Source organism: Gadus chalcogrammus, chromosome 16 (genome assembly GCF_026213295.1).
Source record: "Gadus chalcogrammus isolate NIFS_2021 chromosome 16, NIFS_Gcha_1.0, whole genome shotgun sequence".
In the NCBI taxonomy this organism is placed as follows: Eukaryota; Metazoa; Chordata; class Actinopteri; order Gadiformes; family Gadidae; genus Gadus; species Gadus chalcogrammus.
Window position 1 is genome coordinate 30,939,213 of NC_079427.1, and position 22,490 is coordinate 30,961,702.

At 42.9% G+C, this 22,490-nt stretch overlaps 1 protein-coding gene across 9 annotated transcripts in view; it reads left to right on the top strand.

The window, feature by feature from the left end:
• LOC130405536 (uncharacterized) overlaps positions 1-22,490 on the top strand; it is a 111,592-nt gene that overhangs the window by 37,099 nt on the left and 52,003 nt on the right. For 2 of the 9 annotated variants that reach the window (XM_056610671.1, XM_056610674.1), the window contains exons 17-25: positions 3,872-3,994; positions 4,633-4,755; positions 5,044-5,169; positions 7,873-7,920; positions 8,368-8,646; positions 8,865-8,912; positions 9,915-9,992; positions 10,126-10,416; positions 10,599-21,279. The exons of 2 other annotated variants lie outside the window; for them this stretch is intronic. In XM_056610671.1, coding sequence (XP_056466646.1) covers positions 3,872-3,994; positions 4,633-4,755; positions 5,044-5,169; positions 7,873-7,920; positions 8,368-8,646; positions 8,865-8,912; positions 9,915-9,992; positions 10,126-10,416; positions 10,599-10,651 — 1,169 coding nt within the window. In that variant the 3' untranslated portion in view covers positions 10,652-21,279. Of the gene's footprint in view, positions 1-3,871; positions 3,995-4,632; positions 4,756-5,043; positions 5,170-7,872; positions 7,921-8,367; positions 8,647-8,864; positions 8,913-9,914; positions 9,993-10,125; positions 10,417-10,598; positions 21,280-22,490 lie in introns of those variants that run through there. 5 more of the 9 variants (XM_056610675.1, XM_056610670.1, XR_008904352.1 and 2 more) reach the window with 4 other exon arrangements.

Below are 22,490 nucleotides of genomic sequence, written 5' to 3' on the forward strand. Positions count from 1 at the left end.
AGCACAAAGCGCAAGTAGCTTTGTGGGCGGTTCTACGGCGTATTTTACAGGCGGATAAATGACACTTGCGTCGCGGCGCAAGTGTCAAAAGGGTTGGTCTGAAGCAGCCTAGTTACCCGTAGGTGTGGTTTGGGCGTAACGTCCAACAAACCAATGAGAGTGCGAGCTCCCATCCCATTTAAGAGTCATGAGCGCATTTGAATCGGACAAGTTGATATTTTGACAGTGAGTCTGCAGTCTCCGATGAGACAGATGCACATGAATTTCAAACTGCAAATGGCTCAGTTTATTGCCAAATAATATGGCCTAATTCACACATGGAATAAGGGGTTTTCTTCCACAACTTCAGAAAGACTGAGTCCTCAAATAAATTTCGGCAAAGAAAACGTACATGATCTAACATATGATATGTGGTAACTGTGGTTCTATTTAATGATATACGCAATACATTATAAACATTGTTTCTTATCAGTATTGTATGCTATCCTAATATGCATGTGTCCCCGCGGTAATAGACATTGCCATTGATTGTGCGTTACGTGTTTAGTTTGCGTGTGTTTATACAGAGCACACACCCGCGCCCGCATTCATTCATTCTTTTTAACACTCACTAGCGGTAAAACAATGTTTTTCACGATCAATCCTAAAAGTTAAGGGCACGTAGGCCTACACCATGTCTCTGTCAAGAAAATATGTGTTTGCTGTACGGTGTTTGCAGATGCATTATTAAAAGCACAACTTATTACCGCTGCATCAGCTGTTCTTTCCCAAATAATTTACCAAGAATGTGAGGCTAGGTAGATGGGAGAAGCAAAGTGTATGCGCGAGGTGCACAAGCAATCCGTATGCATCGCATGCGCCCTTAAAATAGCATCTGAACAACGCGCCACTGACTTTAAACCAGGTATTTCGATGTCAGTAGCGCAATGGTATTCAGAAACGGCAAAATACCGTTTGCGCCAGAACACGCCTCCTCCTTCCGCCGAACCGCCCCTTGGGGCGCCTTATCAATCCCTAATTTACCGGCGAGTGGCGGTGGTGGGAAAAGAACGCTCTGCGCCAGTTGTAAACTAGCAACGACACATGCGCCAGTGACGAAGTCACTTGCGCCGGATGCAAGATAGGGCCCTATGAGTTATAAATACATACTTGATTTTTTTAACAAGGTCAAAGGTGTGTGTTCTTTGGAATATCTGTTGGGGATTCTGGGATATAAATCCTAAACCTATGAATTATTTTCAAACAAATCATTCGTATGACTGGCATATATTTTAGATTATGAAAATCTTGTGACGGTCGACATTTTATGGAACCCACCAGAGTCCACACAACACATTTCTATAGCTTCTTGACAGTATGGTCTGTGTGTGTGCGTGTGCGTGTTGTTTGATGACAAAAGAAACACAGGGTACTAGGGGTGCAACGGATCAAAAAACTCACGGTTCGGATCGTTCCTCGGATCAAGAGTCACGGATCGGATCATTTTTCGGATCAGCAAAAAAAATAAAAAAATAGCGTTTGTGATTGCTTTAGCCCGGTCTGATTGTGGAAGAAGGGGCTGCTTAAATGCCGCGGTGATGAGCGGTTGTTGAGCCGCTTTCGGTTTCACTCCTGTCAGTGAAACACCGGGGTGATGTCGCTGTAAATGCGTGGCCATGCTCGATGTGTTTTTCTTTATGTTGGCAATAGCTATGTCAGCTACGTGTTACGTCTGTGTGGTAACCTAGGCGACAGGTTTGTGTGGCAGCGCGAGTATGGAAACAGACGTAGCACTGGAGGCAGCAGTTATCGTTACAGTAGTCACCGAAGTCTAGCCTACTTTTATTTTCCATGCCCACTGTTCTTCATGTTGTACGCTGAGGACAATAAATCACAACGAGCCATAGGACTGTTTGCTTATTGAAAAGGGAACTGTTGCGGACTTTTACCCAGAGCGTGTTAAGTAGCTCTGTCCCTGGAACTAGCAGGAATGGTTACGGCTGTGTGTGGACTGAATATGCGCAAATTTTCTTTTCATAAATCAATCCGCGGATCATGCGTGTGCCGAACCGAAATAGATGATCCGAACGGATCACGGATCAATGATGATCCGTTGCACCCCTACAGGGTACACAATATCATATTCTAATTAGTGCTGTCAAGCGATTAAAATATTTTTTTTTCTATTCAAATTATCCCTTGATTTCGTGCTGCTAGCCTTTTAGTGAGATCAGAGAGTGTTGAGGAGGACAGTAATAAAATATATTTGGCAAGATTGATATAAGAAGAGGGACCCGCAGTGAAGTCAACCCGGTCCACTTGACATCGGGTAGGTGCATGACAGTGGTAGGCCTACCATAAAACTTCAATAGCCCAGGCTTTTATTTCTTTCAATCACTGAACTTTCTAACAAAACTCTTGCTCAGCAAAGATGGGAAATACTATAACATTTATTATTTAAACCAGTATGAATATTCCTACCGTACGTAGGCCTATACACATTACCAGGCTAGTGAATAACACACACACACACACACACACACACACACACACACACACACACACACACACACACACACACACACACACACACACACACACACACACGGTGGCGGAGTGGTAATCGGGAGAGTCGGGAGAGTTCCCGGTGGGCCGTTATCGTTTCGGGGCTGTCGGGCTGATTACTGCGGGATAACAATATTGCGTTTATAAAATTCCTTGCAACGCCGTCAGGAAGCCTGAGCTGTGCCCCCGCAACCTCTCACTCATTCAACGGACGCAGCAATTACAAACTGTCAAAGTCGCAACCAAGTCGATTTTGTCTAGAGGGGAGTAACTGAGCGGCCCCTCCCGAAGTGGTACAGCCCAGGTGGGCCTTGAACTGCGATTGGTCAGAAATACGTAACAGCTAACGACAACATTGAACTCTTATGCCGGGTTGAACAGAGTGACACACAAACACACACACACAACACACTTTTAAGGAGTTTTTCACCCACTCCGTATCCTTGCTTGCCCCAACAAGTTTGTGCGGCGTGCTTGTTGTTTTGTTTCCGGTGTAGCTAGATCCGGTATGGTGTTGTAGTTTTTCTAACGTGACTAGTTGTTGCTAGACAGCAGGTGAAAAAACTACAACGTTTGCCGAGCCAAAAGAGAATTAAAAAAATAGAACAATTAACGCCGTTAAAATTGGTTTGCGTTAACGCCGTCAATGACGCGTTAAACTGACAGCACTAATTATAATACAAAAGACTGATGTTAAAGAAGCACAATGAAGCATTCTTAACTGGCTGTACTTAAAACCCTCCTGGTCTCTGATGCAATCCATCATTAATCAGTTAAAAAATCCAAGATACACATCAATATTAAAATCCCTCAGATATTAAAGGCCATTATATGTAACATTTACGCATTAAATTTACTATATATTCTGTTGAGTTGTGTATTTGCAGAATCCAAAATGTTTTCAACAATGTTCAAACCCAGAGAATTGCATAGTTTACTTTACAGCCCGTCGGTCACATGTCGATGGCGTCATATGGCCTTTAACCCATAACTTCAAGGAAACTAACGAAAACAGTAATCCAGTATTCCAGTAGAGGCCTAATGTATTGATATGATATGTCAATAGCAATCTAGCTAACTACGCTGTGCTACTTTGACAAGTGGCTAATGCCACTTTTTTTGATACAAAGACTTTACTTAGGCGGGTCGTTTTTTATTTTAAAACGGTCTATGTTAATTCTGTTTAATCTGTATTATATACAGTCTATGTTAAATCTGTTTAATCTGTATAATATACGGTTTATGTTATCTCAGTTTAACCATACGTCGTGCTGAGATGTCATGCAGTGTTACAAAAGTGAGTTGATCAAGGATTTCCAACTCAAAGCAGGCGTAAAAACCGAAAGGAAAAGCTGCAATCGCTCACCAGGAAAGGCCAAAGCAAAGGACCCGCTCAGCAGTATGAAGGGCCTTGAGGACATACCGGTCGAGACTCATCAGTTATTGAAAGGTACAGTAGTCCATCCACACACAGGGGCGTCATAGTGTGGGGGGGGGGGGTAGCCATCGGGGGTAGCCATCAGGGTTTCCCTCAGCATTTTACAGCCGATTCTTGTTCCAGGTGTTAAACAAGTCTATAATAGAATACCTCAGATATTAAAGGCCAAATATGTAACATTTACCTATTAAATATACTATGTTATATTTCTGTTGAGTTGTGTATTTGCAAAATCCAAAATGTTCCCAACAATGTTCAAACCTAGAGGAATCCATAGTTTACTTTACAGTAACGGTCCGTTGCCGTCGGTCACATGTTGATGGCGTCATACTGCCTTTACCCCCTAACTTCAAGGAAACACACAAAAACAGCAATCCAGTAATCCAGTTGAGGCCTAATTTATTGATATTATACGTCAATAGCAATCTAGTTTACTACGCTGTGCTACTTTGACAAGTGGCTCAGGCCAGACACCAAGCTAATGCAGTTTTTGACACAAAGACTTTGCATAGGTAGGTCGTTTTTTATTTTTAAATGGTCTATGTTAAATCTATTTAATCTGTATAATATACGGTTTATGTTACGTCAGTTTTACCATACGTCGTGCTGAGTTGTCATACAGTGTTACAAAAGTGATTTCCAACTCAAAGCAGGTGAAAAAACCAAAAGGAAAAGCTGCAATCTCTCACCAGGAAAGGCCAAAGCAAAGGACCCGCTGAGAGGTATGAAGGGCCTTGAGGACCTACCGGTCGAGACTCAACAGTTATTGAAAGGTACAGTACTTCATCCACACACATGGGCGTCATAGTGGGGGGGGTTACCAAGGGACCCAATGGGGGGAGGGCCCTCAAAGCCTGAGATGAAAAGGCAGGACATGTAGCCATCAGGGTTTCCCCCAGCATTTTAGAGCCTATTCTTGTTCCAGGTGTTATTTTGAATAATTGTATTTAAATAATATTTCAGTAGTCTGTAGTCGCCCAAACAAGCCCATTCATTATTGTCCTTGAGTTGAAAACGAAAAAAGAAAATCCATCTGTAATTTCTCTTGATTTGTCTTTCAGGACTTGTAAAGAATCTATCTAAACCTGTTAAGGAGAAGCCGTCATGCAGTAAGGGACAGGGGAGCCTTCCTGGTGAGCGTTCCTCGTCTCTGCCCCTCAAAATGCCTGCTAGTGACGGGATGCTGGGTGAGTTGAAAAATAATCATCATCATAATACATTATAGATCAATCATATAATATAACATAATAAGAAATCATTTTATAAATACATACTTTTTAAACAAGGTCAACGGTGTGTTGCTTTCTGGAATCTGTTGGGAGTCTGGAACATCAATTCCAAACCTATGGCTTGTTTCGTACAAATGATTCACATGACTGACATTTTATAGAACCCAACAAAGGCCACACAATCCATTTCTCTAGCTTCTCAAATGACCAAAACTGGAAACACTTGGTCAGACATAGTTCCTAATGGATGTGTTTGCATCCATAGCCCGGTCATAGAACTCCATAGTTTACTTTACAGTGATGGTCCGTTGCCGTCAGTTACATGTCGATGGTGTCGTATGGCCTTACCCCCTAACTTCAGGGAAACAGGAGAACAGTAATCCAGTGGCCTGTACTACGAACCTCGATTAGTGGGTTAGCGAGGTATGTTGCGCTCAAAGCCTGGGTTAGCTGGGACACGAAAGTCGATCTCTTTTAGCGTCGCTGTATCACCATGGTGACTCATGCTCTCAACCAAACCTGGTCGGGAGCAGGTTTTCCATTTGATCATCCTTATGTATGTGACCGGCTGAATCTGTTTTGTGTATTTTTCTTAAGTCAAGACGTGACCCACGATCTCAGTCCGGACTCGGGGAAATCCGACGTCCATTTATTGTTTGCCGCTGAAGATAAATATAAAACAGCTTCCTTTCAGAAAGTGCCCTTAAACAATCCTCCAACTCCTATACAAAGCACACAGAGGGGGAGGGGTACTAGCATGATTACACCAAGGTCAGGTGGTGCATGCTAGCATATCGGAATAAAATATAAAGTTCACCAAAACACTGCAATGTATGCATTGATATTTACATGACAATGTATAGTCAAAATAATTAATGTAAAGAATGGTAAACTACTAAACCACAAAATGGGGGGGAAATAAATGAATACCTGATTCCCAAGAGAATCAGAACAAAAGGGAAGAGGGCAGGGGGGGACAGGAAACGTATGGGGCTCGGTGAGAGAGACAGAGTGGAGGTAGCACGTCGGATTTGAACCCCGGTCGCTGGCGTTCGGGTCTTATACTAATCCACTACGCCACTGCCGCGGCGCTAACTCTCTGCGGTTGAAAACAGATGTGATATATTTCTTACATAGGGGGTATTTAAAGTGAGTTCCCTAAATTATAGAATAAGGCAGGTTGGGTATATATAATAAGGCAGGTTTTCAAAATGCCTTTGCATTTTGATATCATCATCACTCTATTGGGATTAATGGCGAAAAAATTCTGCATTTGGCATAGTTATTGTATAGAATATATGCAGAATCTTTTCACTTGAACACATTTATCTAGACTGCCTGATCTATCCAGTTTGTAAAGGTGAGTAAAATGAAGCGATACACGCCCCTTTCACGTGAACGCGCATTGAACCTAAAGCGGAAAAAACCTGGTTCGACTAATTTAATTGAAAAAATACATTTCACACACACTACTTCAAAAGTATCTCATATAATAACATAATAAGACCATACATAATTTTTTGACCAAGGTCAAAGGTGTGTGGCTTTCTGGAAACATCCTTTTGGGATTCTGGGATATCAATTGTAAGCCACTGGCTTGTTTCAAACATACATCATACACAGGACTTTTTCTAGTTGTCATACAGTGATTCAAACGTTTATCAAGGATTGCCAACTCAAAAGCAGTTTATAGTATTAATCTGAGAAATTGCAGGACTTTGTAGAATAACTTCCAGAGCGTGAAATAGTGAGTATTTGTGCTGAGCAGGAATCTCCCCGGCGGCCACGACTGCCATGGCCGTCGTCGCCCCGCTATCTGGCCGTGATGCCCTTCTGAAAATCGTATGCCCAGAGGGAGGGTTATTGTAATTTTTTAGCAATCGTTATTATAATGTGTAATTAAAAATACAAATATTATTTATGGCAAATTCTAAACTTATAGACAATAATAAAGTTTTAACGTTAACAAATTCACTCAACTTATTTTCTTTTTGAAAAAGAAGTGGAGAATTATTGCAAAAGGGCTCTTCAAGATGCAGATAAAAACTGCAAAACAATGAACAATTTCTCTAGAAGCGTTACGCTGTTTAGTAAAAAGGTGTTAATGCTTTTAGAAATGTATTTGTCTATTTAGGTTAAATCTAAATCATGTTTTTTAACTTAAGGTCTTGATGCCCTGGCATGTGGCCTTTGTGCCCCAAAAGAATTGCCCCGCTGCAAGCCAAGTGGCCTTGCCCCTAAAATCACGAAATTCCAGGCCTAGTAAATAAAAATGCCTATTCTCATATTGAGACAAATCATGATCACTGTCCTATAGCATCCATTTTTTGTGAGTCTCAATGTCTAATTCAAATGCTGTTAGAAATATGGGACAATTGCTTCATTTTGTTTATATGCCCAAATCATTGAAGTTCAGACGCATTTAAATGGTTGCTGGCAGTGCAAGTACGGTATATCACACAATTAAACGAGGATAAACACCATGCATTTTTGTCGATTTATTTTGTATTATAATTGTTGATTCATACTTGGCAGAAATATTCAAGTGGATATTTCACGGAGGTGCGGCGCCCTAGCGCCCCCTATTGACCCACCGCCACTGCTTGGAAGGTTTATGGTTGACATCGTAAGTCCGACTGACGATCCTTTTTCATATCGTAGGAAATATATCCAAGAAGACGGTGGTAAAGCCAAGGAAACCAAAAAGAGGTAAGGGTTTTGCTGTGTTCCTTGGCTCCTTTGAGAAAATATTACATCATTTCTTCTAAAATCCAAACATTGTTGATATAGGCTTCATTAAGAGCACAGACAACGGACAACGGTTGACCGAGCTGGCCCAAGACAGAACACCTCACCGACCGCATCTCACCTGACTAACTATATAACGAGGAACTGCTTATTCTTATGGAAAAGTGAACTTAATGTAGTATATTTTGATTAAACCAAGTCTAGCAAACAAACATCTTATTGATGAGATATGTTGTGGGGGACAAGGTGGTACGACAAATGGTTTAAAATATACAGAGATCAAGAAGAGATTAATCAATGTCTCCTGAATTCTGTGGTCCAAAATTCTGAACAATGTGTTGAACACCCTGCCTCAACTATCGTGTTTCCATGCCGTCATTTTTTTTTGCCTTTTGATTTATTTTCCAGTGGAGCTTCGAATGGTCCGTTGTGAATTTGTGAAGACAGTTAAAATCTCAGTTATCAGAGGTCTCCTGGATGACCTTTTGGAGCAGAAAGTGTTCAGTACTGAGGACAAAGTCTCTGTCATGGAGAACGAGAGGAGCAGAAAGGACCGAGCACGGTGTCTGATCGATATGGTGATCGGTAAAGGGGAGAAAGCAAGTCGGATAATGATTGCTAGTATGAAGAAGAAGTACAATGACTTATGCTCCACCCTGGGTCTTATCTCTTCTCCTGCTGGTGTGGGTGAGTTGTTACCATGAATGTACTTTTTAAAACGGTCAGTACCAGCTTTGTTTTGACAAGAGGGGTTAAAGGACAGCTTCTTTGTCCTTTAGTCCACTGGGATCCACTGATTCATTATCGTCCACTCGGGATTACATTTGTGTGGAATAAAACTTTACACTTGGTAGGTTTATGGCTGACATCGTAAGATGGACTGACAATCCTTTTACATATCCTAGGACATGTAGACGACAAGACGTTGGTAAAGCAAAGGAAACAAAACAAAGGTAAGGGTTGTGCTGTGTTCCTTGGAGAACATATTACATATTTTCTTCTAAAAATGCTGATCTTACCGGATACCTTTCATAGGCTTGTTACAGGTTTGTAGACTCACCCTAACCCCGTAAACCAGTGGCAATTTCTCTAAGACTACAAGGGAACCTTGGCCTCCCCTAAAACTTAAAAAATTAAATGGTCAACTATATACTGTTGTGTTAACATTTCATTGACTAAAAATGCGTTAGAAAACGTCCATCTCAAAGACGAGTTTGTTCAGAATCAGCTGCTTATCGCAGGTCGACTGACTAGATTTCCTTCTCATAAATTCCCATAGCGTCACACTGCATTTGCTTGTTGAAAGTCAGCGTCCACCGACTTCAATGGGGCTGCATAGAACAACTTTTTTTAGTGCGTTGACAGATTTTTGCTTCGATTATGTCCCTCCCACGGACTTGGCTTGGTCCAGTTAGGCTTTCAGATTGCACCAGAGTTTGGTGAGATAATCTGCCTGTTTTTTTCTCTGCCTGTTTCTGCTCTACCAATTGAATTCTCTGCCTTGTGATTTTCTGTTTTTGGATTTTTCATTCCATGTTGGAACTTTGCCTGGATCTTTTGTGCGTTACAGTTTTGACTTTAGAAAATGAATAAATATTTTTGCCAATTGCATCTGGTCTTCACCTGGGTCCTTATCTGCAACCCTTAACAATGGAGTTGGACAGTGCAATGCCTCAGCTTTACAAAATGTTCTCATTAGTGGCAACAATAGGAGCTACATCTGCAGGTGTAGAAAGGAGCTTCTCCTGTTTAAAGTGGCTCAAGTCCTACACCCGTAACACAATGGGCCAAGGCCGTTTAACCAGCCTTTCCCTGCTGGCCACTGAGAGGACAATGATGGTCACTGGAAAAGACAGCTAGTTGGTATCACAGGGTCACATAGCATTTCCTTGAAAGGGAACAGGGCAGAATTTACACATAAATAAATTGACAATTTATGTAATGTACATCTTCAGGAAATGGAGGCCGGAAAAGAAATGGAAGTAAATCTGAAGAAGTGGCCCATAAGAAACCTTGCACGGTAGATGTGTCAGGTGAGCGGGTGTCATCTTTTGAATCAGATGATTGGTCTCAGGACAAATGATTAAGAAGTATGTTTCGTGAGTGTTTTCTCTTTTGAGATGTCTTGATCTGCCTGTATGTGGATTGTCTTTGTCTTTTTTTCAGACAGCATCACTGAAACCCACTCCACAGGGCAGACTCTGACTGACAAGGAGCTCATGAATGTGGCCGATACGCTGGGACAGGAGTGGGAGCCGGCTGCCATCCACCTGGAGCTAACGACCAAAGATTTGGATGACATCAAGGCAGAACATAGACCTGTGGCCATGCAGAAGCTGATGATGTTGGTGCGGTGGAAGGGCCGAAGACCACCAGGAAAGGCAACAGCACAGGACCTGCTGAATTGTCTGACTGACCTGAAGCACCTACCGGTCGAGACTCATCAGTTATTGACAGGTAACGTACTTCACCCACACACAGTGAACGTCCAGCCCATTTGAGCAGCCCCCCTCTTTTACGGGATCCATTCGTTTCCATTCAATATTATTTGTGGTAGTAATGTAATGTGGTCGCAGTTGCAATTGAGTTGAACTTGGTTTTTGTATGTGCACTAAGGACCTGTCTGTTTGCTTCCTCAGAATTGATGAAGTGCCATAGTGAACTAGATGGCTCTGTCCAAAGAAAACAGTGAAGATATGCAGAATTACCTGAAACAGTGAAGCTGTCTGTGAATGCATCCTGGTCGTTGGGATACGGCCAGATGATGAAAGAAAGATTATTCGAAAGTGTAAGCAGCCGTAAGAGCTAGGCTCTTGTCGAGTCCATCTTTACCGTATAAACTGTTTAAATGGCACAATTGCTCATGCAGCTTTGCTCCACCAGTGGTCAAGATGCACATACTCGGCCAAGGCATTTTTTTTTGAAGCATTGGCATCAGTTGCGACCCTGTGCTGTGTTAATGTAACCTGACTCGCGACCACAGAGGAATTTCGTTCCAACTAGCTCCACTCATCCATCTGGGATCGCTCCCAGATTTGGGGACCAGATTTAATGGTCGAGCCAATCAGGACTGTCGGGCGGGATTTGTATATATGTGACGTAGCGGACAAGGGACTGTTTTGATTCAGACAACAATGGCGGCTCGCATCGAGGAGGCAAGCGTCAACATTGATGATGCTATTTCATCCGTGTTGTCCAATCTAGCGAATATTCTTTCTTTAAAAGAACATCAGAGAGCGCTCTCATCAGCGTCACGGGTTGGTTTCGATGTGAGTGGTTGAAGTAGCACGTCAATAAAGATGACGGACAAGTGGTTTATCCAATCAAGGATTTTTGTTATGGCCCATCCTTCTAAAACACCTCTCCAATGGATTGATCATACATGGATGAGTGGAGCTAGGTGGAAAAAATTCATCGGGCGAGAGTCAGGTTAGTGTTATCGGCCACTTCCACAGAAATTCAAAATATAGACATTTATTAAATTCTGTACTTTTACATTACATTTATTTAGCTGACACTTAAGTGCAAAGCAACTTACAGTAATTGCATTCCACAATGGAAGATGAAACCCAAAAAGCAGGAATCATGCAAGTACATGAAATGCGTTCAATAAGGGAGCTTCTTTAATTGCTATATTACAAAAAAACGAGAGATGAGTTTTCAGTCTGCAGTCTTTTTCCAAAAGTCTTGACCTTGTAAAGTAATCATTGATATCATGTTTAGAATAGATCCTCCTTCCTCTGCTAGTACTAAGCTGTTCCCCTCAGGTACCTCCTATAGACAGGTATAGAGGTATAGATGGTTGTGATCACTGAAACAACTTTTTTCTGAACATTTGTGTTGACATTGTGCCAAAGCAAGATAATGATTATTTAACAATCCACTAGGATTGTGTCAGTTCATTGTTTTTATATATATTATGTTAACTTTCTGAGCCCGAGCCAGGAAGGTTCAGATGTCTGTTTGGGGAAAAATAAAAGTGGGAAAGGTGGGAAAGGCTGCCTTCTTGCTTCATTGTCCAACATATTCAATATCAATTAAAACTAGTCTACTCAAGTAGGGCTATTAGTCCCGTTCAGATTAGTAATTATTAGATTGACATGGGTATAAAATTGCGCTCAATGTAAAAGGACCTTTACTTGTAAGCTGTGACCTATATGCCCTATCCCAATGTCCGGACTCACAGACTTTGCTGCGTGTTCTCGGAAAATTATTAAGGCTTTAGGGCTGTCCCAATGTCAAAATCCAAAGGGCGTGAGGGTTTGAGTCCACACTTACCGAGCCCTTTCTGTGAGTCCATATCCATGGTTTACATAGGAATGAATGGGCGCCATTTTGGAATCCGTTGTAATGTCCATTTTATAATGTGTCCATGGTCAAGGGCGTCAGTTTGTTTTTAGAAGTGGTGGGGACAATAACCATAAGCTTGAGTGTGGTTTGAAAAGTGCTGGGTACCCTTATGTAAGCTATTCATCCATTCAACGCTGCATTACAATATGCTCAGTGTATCGTCAGGTGTTGAAAATCCTATTCGAACAATAAGTTGAAAACACAGTTTGTGTTTTGGCTTGTTTTGCAAAACGGCGTTGGAAACACCAGGGTATTGGCTCGGAATATGTAATACTAATACACACAGGACAAAGAACAGTGTTGGCAATTTAACACTTATCTTGACATCAAAAAAGTTTACCAGACAAACAATGCCAGACTGTAAAGGGGGTACGAAATGAAACAAGGTACTGAGCATCAGCCTTTTGAAGACGAGCAAGGGCTGCTGGTAGCATATGTGATGCTGCATAAAAAAAAAAAAAAAAAAGCGCCCAGAGGAGAATTGCATCTGCCAAATCCTGACCACCAGTAAACACTTGCGAAGGACCAATGTAGACTTCACTCGTTGCAACAACATAAGCAAATTGCCCGCAAATAAAATATCCTACAGTTTAGGATAATCACACAGGTTATGCGAGAACATATTTATGTCAGGATAGGCCTACCAGGCTCCAAGTCGTCACATATCTCAAATCAGACAAAACAACTATAACCACATTGGCATAGCAATCGCACCGTGTGTAGCTGCTACTGGCTGCAATCTATATAAACAATGCATACTAGCTGGAGCACCAACCAGAATCGGATCACAATCGCTTAGGACCGTGGGTAACCTTTGGCCAGGTCATCACGAGCAAACAGAACCAGCAGCAAAGTTTACGTAAACCAATTTCTTACCTTATGTGGCCCTCCACATTCAGGCTAGATGATGTATCCATATCGTTATCCAGTGTCACAAACATACTTTTATAGGAAGCAAAAGGACCGGCTATTTTCTGAAAAAAAAATCAATTTTGGATGTCTGTCTTGAAACTTCTCCAGTGCGTTCACACCAAACGCAACGGGGCGACAAGATCCCATACAAAGTGAACGTATAGACGCGTATCGGGCGAATTTTTTGGATTTGTCGCGCCACACTTTCGCCGTGCACTGGCGAGCGCATTCACGAGGATTTGTGGCGCGACAAATACGCTCGAGTTGAAAGATTTCAACTTTGACACGAATTTCGCGTGATGACAGCCAATTAGCGTTCAACAGCGTGGCCACTGAGTGACATGTGTAACATAACAGCCAATCAGCGTTCAACCGTCAAACTCAGTGCAGTGCAGTCCGGGGTGAACTGCAGCATGGAGGAGAAAGTGATTGTTGCCGTTTGCGACTCTCGGAGCTCTTTATATAATAGTATATAATATAATATAATTGTATATATAATATAATATAATGGTAATATCACGGCCAAAAGCTCTGTGCGCCTCCGGATGGCCGTAGCGCGGGGAGCTCATAGGGATTGGGCTTCTCGGGAGTTGGGGTTTGTTTACCGGCGTTGTTATAGGTTCCGGTCTTTTGTGTTCCAACGGTTTATTAGGTAGGTAGGCCTATCTAATAAATGATGTCTTCGTGCGCGCCTATTGCATGATTTTAGACTTGACGATTTCGGTTGAGTATTTGGGGATTTTTTCAGTCGCATTCGGTTTGCATATCTTTAAAAGTGGTGGGGACAAAATTCGTATTTCAAATAGTGGGGGGGACATGTCCCCCCGTCCCCCCCGTAATCGACGCTTATGACCATCATCGATCACTTGGAATGGGTGCATTTGTTTTGTGACACCAGGGAAAAACAGGTTGAGTCGCTGAAGCAAAACAGTTGATATTCCTCTGTGGTCGCATAACAAGAGCACAACGAGTCAGTAGAGCCAACGATATCTCGAGTGTCATAATACCGATATGAGGATGAAAATTTAAATCAGGTTGCTGTCGGGCGCTTCTTCCCAAGGCACGCCGTGCTTCGAGTGGAACTACAAGCTGCTGCCGCTTCAGTTGTCTAATACTGTTGGCTCTGCGCTCTCGTTCTTCAGTAGGCAGCGGGCTACAGATCGCCCCAGCATCACACCAAACGTAGGCAAAGGGACATCGGATCGCCCCAAATTGGTGCCCTAATAAATGCGGCTCTTTACCATCTTTATCACTAGCTGCCCAGCACAGGACCGGCCAGGGCGGAAGCCAGCTTGATCTCGAGTAAGCTTGGTGTCTATAAGTGGCATAAGGCGTTGGAGTAATAGCCTCTCGTAGTAGGGGCTGTAGCTCTATGGGGGTGCTCTATGTCTCGTAGTCTGTAGCTCTATGGGGATGATGGGTCCTTTCCAGGTTTGGAAATTGCGACAGTCTTGGCCTTTCTCCATACAGGTGGGATGGTTTCTGTGCCATGCATGAGTTCAGCATTTCTAGCAGCCAGGTCATCCCTTTAGGTCCCAGGTGCTGTATCATTTAGGCCAGTACATCATCGATTCCTGCTACTTTCCCGAGTTATTCTAGGTCAAAGGGCTTGGTGAGAGCGCTGGCTGGTTGAGGGCAGTCTGGTACCGCTGTCCGGCGGCATTCTCCTGTGGGTCTGCGCCGGTTTTGGCTGAGACCGTTTGCCACCAGCTGTGCTGCAACGGAGTTTGCTGTGACTGTTGGTGAGCGTGGGCGGTGTGGTATTATCTTCACAGAGATGGCGGATTTTGGCCCATGCCTTCCTGCTGTTATTGGTCATGTTTGTGTTTTCTATCAGCTCCTTTCAGGCTTGCCTTCGATCTTCCCCGACTGTGTTCAACAGGATCTCACCGAGTTCCATGGTGGTGAAGGAGAAAGGGTCCTCTTGGTATGCCCTGTGGTAGGCTTCCAGCAGATCGCTGGATGTTTCAGTCAGCCCGGGGATGTACTCAGTCTGGCATTCTCTTGGTATGTGTCGCCTGGCTGACCTTTTCAGCAGTTCTGTGAACATGGTATAGTTCTTGGGGTGTGGAGGAATGCTTGGGATGGGGTCTTCAGTCTCCTGTTGGAATGACATTCAGGTGGCCTTCTGCAGATTGAACCTTCTGCGGAAGGGGACGGTTGTTGCTTGGAGAACGGATCAGATGGTTATGGTGATTGGCTGGTGTTGCTTGTGGGGAATAGGGTTCAGGACCTCTTTCACAGCTCTGGATATTAGTTCCCTCTTCACACAGACAAGGTCTGGGTTATATCCTCGTTTCCATCTGGTGCTGTGGAAAGATTTAGGCAGTTTGGCGTTGTGGATCAGGGTCAGGTGTTTCGACTCGAGCCAGGTTTCGACTTCCTCTCCATCTTGATTGTTCACTGCATAACCCCACAATGTGCTATGGGCATTGACGTCCCCAATGCTGATGGGGTATCTCCCCTTGCATCTGTCTGGCAGTTCAGAGTGGATATACAGACTTTTGGGGGGTTTGTACACTGATGTGACGGAGACGTTTGGGAGGGCAACTGTGATGGTTTCCATTTGCCCTTCTGTGGTGTGGGTGCAGACCTCTTCGATCGCGAGGTTTGTTCTGCTGGATACAGCTGACGCATGCTGTCTGTGTCGGATCTCTGTATACCTTAGGTAGGTATACAGATATTGGCCTGCTGATAGTAATAATCATATAGCAATATGAGATTGAACAAATCAGTGTTTCCCACGCTGCACCACGGGGAGGTTTGTGTAATAGCAGCCAACTACAATTATCCTTACGCTGCATGTAAATCCCCCCAAGTCACTGCAATGATACACACTTCACATACAGGCATTAGTTTGTCGTTTATTCATAAACTGCAGTAAAAAAAAAAGTGCATTATCACAAAAACATAAATAAAACAAAAGATCCCCCCCTCTCCTTGGTATTAAATGTGCAATATAAATTATAGATTAGATTAGATTCACTTTATTGTCATTGCACAGTAACAGGTTGCAATGCAACGAAAGGTAGGTGGGTCTAACCAGAGTGCCAACATCAGTTTGAGCAACATGTATAAATATATTTACAGTATAATATCTGTGCAGCAAAAGTTAATTACAACAGTTATAAAGTAAAGTGCAGGTAGTGCAGACAAGTGTGATTTAGCAGTAGGGACTAGGCAGTATGAGATATGGATGGGTAAAAAGTTCAGCAGCACTTGGGGGGATAGATGGACTTCAGCCAATTTCCTGAGGAAGAACATGCGCTTGTGTGCCTTCTTGATCAGGGTTGTGATGTTGGGGGTCCAGGAGAGGTCCTTAGAGATGTGGACTCTAAGGAACTTAAAGCTGGTGACACGCTCAACCTCCTCCCCATTGAAATGGACAGGGCGGTGTGTGCCTGTTCTGTTCCTTCTGAAGTCCAGGATGATCTCTTTAGTCTTGCTTGTGTTGAGGGCCAGGTTGTTGTTGCTGCACCACTCTGCCAGGTGCCGGACCTCTTCCCTGTATGCCGACACATCGTTTTTGCTGATGAGCCCGACCACTGTTGTGTCGTCTGCAAACTTCAAGATTGTGTTTGAAGCATGAACAGGACTGCAGTCATCTGTGAAGAGGGAGTAGAGGAGGGGACTCAGCACACAGCCCTGAGGAAGACCAGTGTTCAGGATGAGTGTTTGCGAGGTGAGCTTATCCCGTCTGACATGCTGGGGTCTGTTGGTCAGAAAGTCCAGTATCCAATTGCGTAGGAGGGGGTTGATGCCAAGGACACTAAGCTTATTGATTAGTTTGGAGGGGATGATTGAATTGAATGCCGAGCTGAAATCAATAAACAGCAGCCTTACGTAGGTGTTACACAGGTCCAGGTGTTTAAGGGCTGGGTTTAGGACTGTGGTGATGGCGTCGTCCGTGCTCCTGTTCTGACGGTAGGCAAACTGATAGGGGTCTAGTGTGGTTGGAAGTTGGATGTCTGTGTGTAGGTCTACTGTGTTTGTGACAGCAAAGTCAGTCAAATTGGTGTGATGAAGCCGGTGTTGAAGTTTGAGATCTGCTCCCTCGGGCCAAACCTTCATTGACTTGACTGAAGGCTTTACTCGCCTGATGAGGGGGTGATATTTAGGTAGGAGAAACAGGGAGATGTGGTCTGACTGACCCAGGTGGGGGAGAAGTAGGGCCTTATATGCTTCTTTGATGATAGTGTAGACATGGTTTAAGGTCTTATCTCCTCTTGTGGGGCAGGAAACGTGTTGATAGAATTTGGGTAGAACAGTTTTTATGTTGGAGTGGTTAAAATCTCCAGCAACGATGAAAGCAGACTCCGGGTGTCGTGTCTGTTGATTGCTAACGGCAGCATGTAGTTCTTTCATAGCTAGCTTGGCATTAGCATCAGGTGGTATGTAAGCAGCGATGGTTATAATGGAGGTGAATTCTCTCGGAAGGTAGAAGGGCCTATCATTAACCATGAGAAATTCAATGTTGGCAGAACAGTGCTTAGCGATGGTAAGGATGTCTGTACACCAGGATTTGTTTAGATAGATGCACAGACCCCCTCCACGTGATTTACAGCAGTCAGCTGTTCTGTCCAAGCGGATGCAATTACGTCCTTGTAGTCCGACAGCGCAGTCTGGAATGCCGTCGTGCAACCATGTACAGACCCAAACAATGGATAGGGCGTTTAGTACGGTCCATCACCGTTGCTTCTTTCTCCATAAAAAGCTGCAGTGTTTAATTACTTTTATTTACCTTTCAGCATTTCCTATTATAGTCAAATGTGTAAAATGCTGTTTAGAGTCCAACGATTTACTATTATTCAACTCTTATTCCCGCTCGCTCCCCTTGCTTGAGCACGATCTGGCATCTAGGATCGATTGCTCTGCCTTGGGTCCCTGGATGTTAACGCTGAATTTCATGCATTGAATTTTGCATATCTAATTTTTTTAACGTTAAATAATAGTAGGAAGTCGGATTCAGGGAGACATACCTATTCAATGTTTTACCTTTGGACAAAAGTAATAGGCCTGCCATACGAAATAGTGTTATTTTATACTACTCGCGTTGTCAAAATATTTACCAGGAAGGAGATTTGATCTGTAATTGCGATATAGTTTTATCTGGAGACGCTTATTTGGGTGGCTACAGTGTGACAACAATTAGGCAAGGCAAGGCAACTTTATTTATATAGCACTTTTCATACACAAGGCAGACTCAAAGTGCTTCACATATAAACATTGTCATACAATTAAATAAAATAGTTAAGTTAAAATAAAGTTAAAATAAAGGCAAAGTTAAAAAAGCTTTTTTAGAAAGTGCAATGTCTTTAAGATTTAGCAGAAAGCTATAGCAAACATAAAAGTCTTCAGTCTTGTTTTAAAGGTGCTCAGAGTTGGGGCAAGTCTTAAATCCTCTGGGAGTTTATTCCAGCTATTTGTTGCGTAGTAACTAAATCCTGCTTTCCCTTGTTTTGTGTTTACTCTGGGGATAATTAACAGATTGGTCTCAGAGCTTCTTAGTGGTCTAAAAGGCTGATGTAGTGGAAGCATATCAGTTAAATATTTTGGGCCTAAACCATGTAGGGATTTATAGGTAAGCAACATGATTTTAAAATCAATTCTCTGACCTACAGGAAGCCAATGTAACAATTTCAGAATTGGTGTAATATGATCAAATCTTTTGGACTTTGTTAGAACTCTAGCAGCAGCATTCTGAACAAGCTGAAGCTTCCTCAGAGTTTGTTTTGGGAGACCTGTAAGGAGACCATTGCAGTAATCAAGCTTACTAGTGATAAAGGCATGTACAAGTTTTTGTAAGTCTTCGGTGGACATGAGCCCTCTAAGTCTTGCTACATTTTTAAGGTGATAATATGCCGATTTTGTAACTGATTTGATGTGACTGTCAAAATGTAAATCTGAATCCATGATAACCCCTAGATTTCTGGCTTTGATTGAGGTTTTCAGGGACAGAGAGTGAAGGTGTTGGGTTACTTTAAGCCTTTCCGTTTTAGAACCAAATACAATTATCTCTGTTTTGTCCTCATTGAGATTGAAATTTCGGCACATCCATTCCTTCACTTGCTCAATGCACTGGCACAGCAGATCTATGGGCCGATAGTCATTTGGTGATAGCGATACATAGATTTGCGTGTCATCAGCATAGCAATGATGGTCAATATTGTTATTTTGCATGATTTGCCCTAGTGGGAGCATGTAGATGTTGAATAAAGAGGGTCCTAAGATCGAACCTTGTGGGACTCCACATGTCACGTTGGTTGATTCTGATACAAAGTCGCTAATGGAAACAAAGTAGTTCCTATTTTGTAGGTAGGACCTGAACCAATTTAAGACAGTGCCTGAAAGCCCCACCCAGTTTTCTAACCTTTCCAGAAGTAATGTATGGTCTACAGTGTCGAATGCAGCACTGAGGTGGAGTAGATAAAACCTGTTGGTCTGCATGCATGAAAAACGTCATGAAAGAGAATATTCTAACCAATGAAAAACAACGCAAGATAAAGGAAGTTGGTGAGGTCAAAACAAAGCAGATTCAAATTGGTTTATAATGCATCTGAACAAATGTACATAGCCCAAGCTGACCCAGAACTATGGCAGGTAAGCCGTGTTTGTCATAAAACTATCTTGGGATTTTGCAACATTATTACGCTACTGTAGACTATGATATTATATGCACATTGGTTTCATAATAATGGAGAATGATCAGTGTCAGAGTTTTTTTGTAGAGTAAATTGGTCGGGCTATACTATGCTATTGTAATGGAAAACTACAAACTGTGTAAAGTTCAGATCCACTTGTGTTCTGTAGATTCCTGATATCTTCAGGGTCTGTGTATGTCCACAACAAACACTTTAACGACCAGTCCGTGTCGACACGATGTCGGCATCGACCATTAAAGCAAATCAACTCCAACTCATCAAGACCAAACTCGTGTTAACACGTAATATTTAGATTTAGATTAGACACGTTAATGTCGGGTAGATAATCACACATCAAACTTCTAATTTTGGCGGTTTAAAGGTCCCATGGCATGCGACTTTGTGAATGCTTTAACCCTCATAGGGTGTTCGTTTTTTTGTTACACAGGAGTTGCTGCTGGGTCTGGTGGACCCATTGCATTTTAGGCCTTTTAATTCAACATTATCTAACTTTTTTTTTAAATACTCACCAAATGGTTACTTCAACCCAATTGCAAGTAATATAAACAACACATATGTTAAATTTGTTCCCTTTACCTTTGTTAAATCACATTTATGAATAGAGGTGCCACTCGTTTTTGTTTATTTTCGTATTAGCATGTAATAAAATAAGGAAATGCATTATAAAACAGGCATAAATGGGAAATTATCAACATCATTAGAAATTGAAACATACTCAATAACATCTGTCTGAACAACACATTAAAGCCTTTGAACACGGCCATTATATGTATATCAGACTATACCACACATGAGGGGCAGAGTCTCACTGTGTGTGTATTGCATATGTATTTTTTGCACTGGTTGCATGTATATTGTGTTTTATATTATTATGTATTATGTATATAGTGTATTTGTCTTTTACGTTTCGGAGCTGGCTGATGCTGATCCTCCTCTTCAAACTCAGTGTCAGACTCTGAATTTTCAGAAATGTTATCCTCACTTTCTGAAACTGTTTCCTCTGCATCACCATCAAAACTCTCTGTCTCTTCAAAAATCAACTGTAAGGCAGTCTGAACAGAGAATCGCTTTGCCATCTTGATCAGTTGTGGTATGGACACGCTGACAGAGATTTTTTATAGTGTCAGATCCCCAAGCTTGGTTCCCGCAAGACAGAGGGTGAAATGTGTGGGAATATGGGTGTAGATAGTGTTGGGTGCTCCAATGTTGCAACCTTGTGCGGGAACAGTGGGTGCACACTGTGGGTGCTCACACCAAGGGCCCATTCACCTGCTTTACTCTCCACACACACACACACACACACACACACACACACACACACACACACACACACACACACACACACACACACACACACACACACACACACACACACACACACACACACACACACACGAGAAAGGGAAAATGAGGGTGCACAGAACCTATGATTTCCACACTTAAACTAGCTCCGGGTCCACCCGAACACCCTGTGTGTAATATAAATGTGTTGGGGGGGTATACAGGGGGGGGTCCTTGAAAATGTTTTCTGATTTATGTTCCTCACAGAAAATGAGCCAAAGCCAATGAATCTTAGTTCAAAAAAAAAATTATTTGTATCCCTTTTATAAAGCTAAAAACTGAAAACGGGTCCCACAGACCCTAACACCTTATGAGGGTTAATATAGATATTAGTGGTCCCCAAACACAGTATTTGAAGACGTTCCCGAAATTCAGCCGTGGTGCAGAATTACAGCCACTACGAGTGGCTGTAAAAGCTCAATTTGCCAGTCGCACATTGAGCTTTCCCCAAACGCGCCGTTTGGGTGTCTGTAGCTTTAATGCAAATGAGGAGGAGAGAGGAGGGTCAAGGAGGAGGGTTGGGGTGTGGCCCTGAGCAGCTTGCAGCCACGGTACCATGCGCTCTGTTTACAGTGGATGTATCGCAATGGCACGGCCCACACAGCCTTTAGCCGTGTTCTGTAAATATTCTAGAACACACGGGAGTCCTGGAGCACTATATCTAAATAATATCATATTATACATAGATATCTATATCATATAATATATATTATCACGGCCAAAAGCTGTGTTAGTCTCCAGACGATATTATGAATCTCAAACGAATGTGTCGGGTTCTTCCACGTCCACATCAATCTGAAGTAGACTGAACCACGACATTGAGGAGAAAGGGATTGTTGCCTGCAGTTGTCTCGCGCCGGAGCCTCGCTGCCGAGGGACCACGGACCGCCTCGGCAGCGGTCAGTGCTTAGGCACCACCGCCTCCTGCAGCGCCGAGGCGGTGGTCCCTCGGCAGCGGGAAGCGGGAAGCGGGGCTCAAGCGGAAGACATTCGTGGGCAACAATCCCTTTCTCCTCCATGTCGGGGTTCATGTACTTCAGGGAGTCAAAGCCAAAGTCCCTTTCCCCCAATTCCTTCTCAACCATGGCTGAGATAACCCCCACTACGAGTCTCGTTGTGGAAATACCAGAGTCCGACGTGTTATGCGCCATAACACCAACAGCAGAACGGTTATCCAAATAACTAGGAAGTGTACAACACTTGCGTTACAGTCCTGGAGCTCTATATCTAAATAATATCATATAATACCTAGATATCTATATCCTA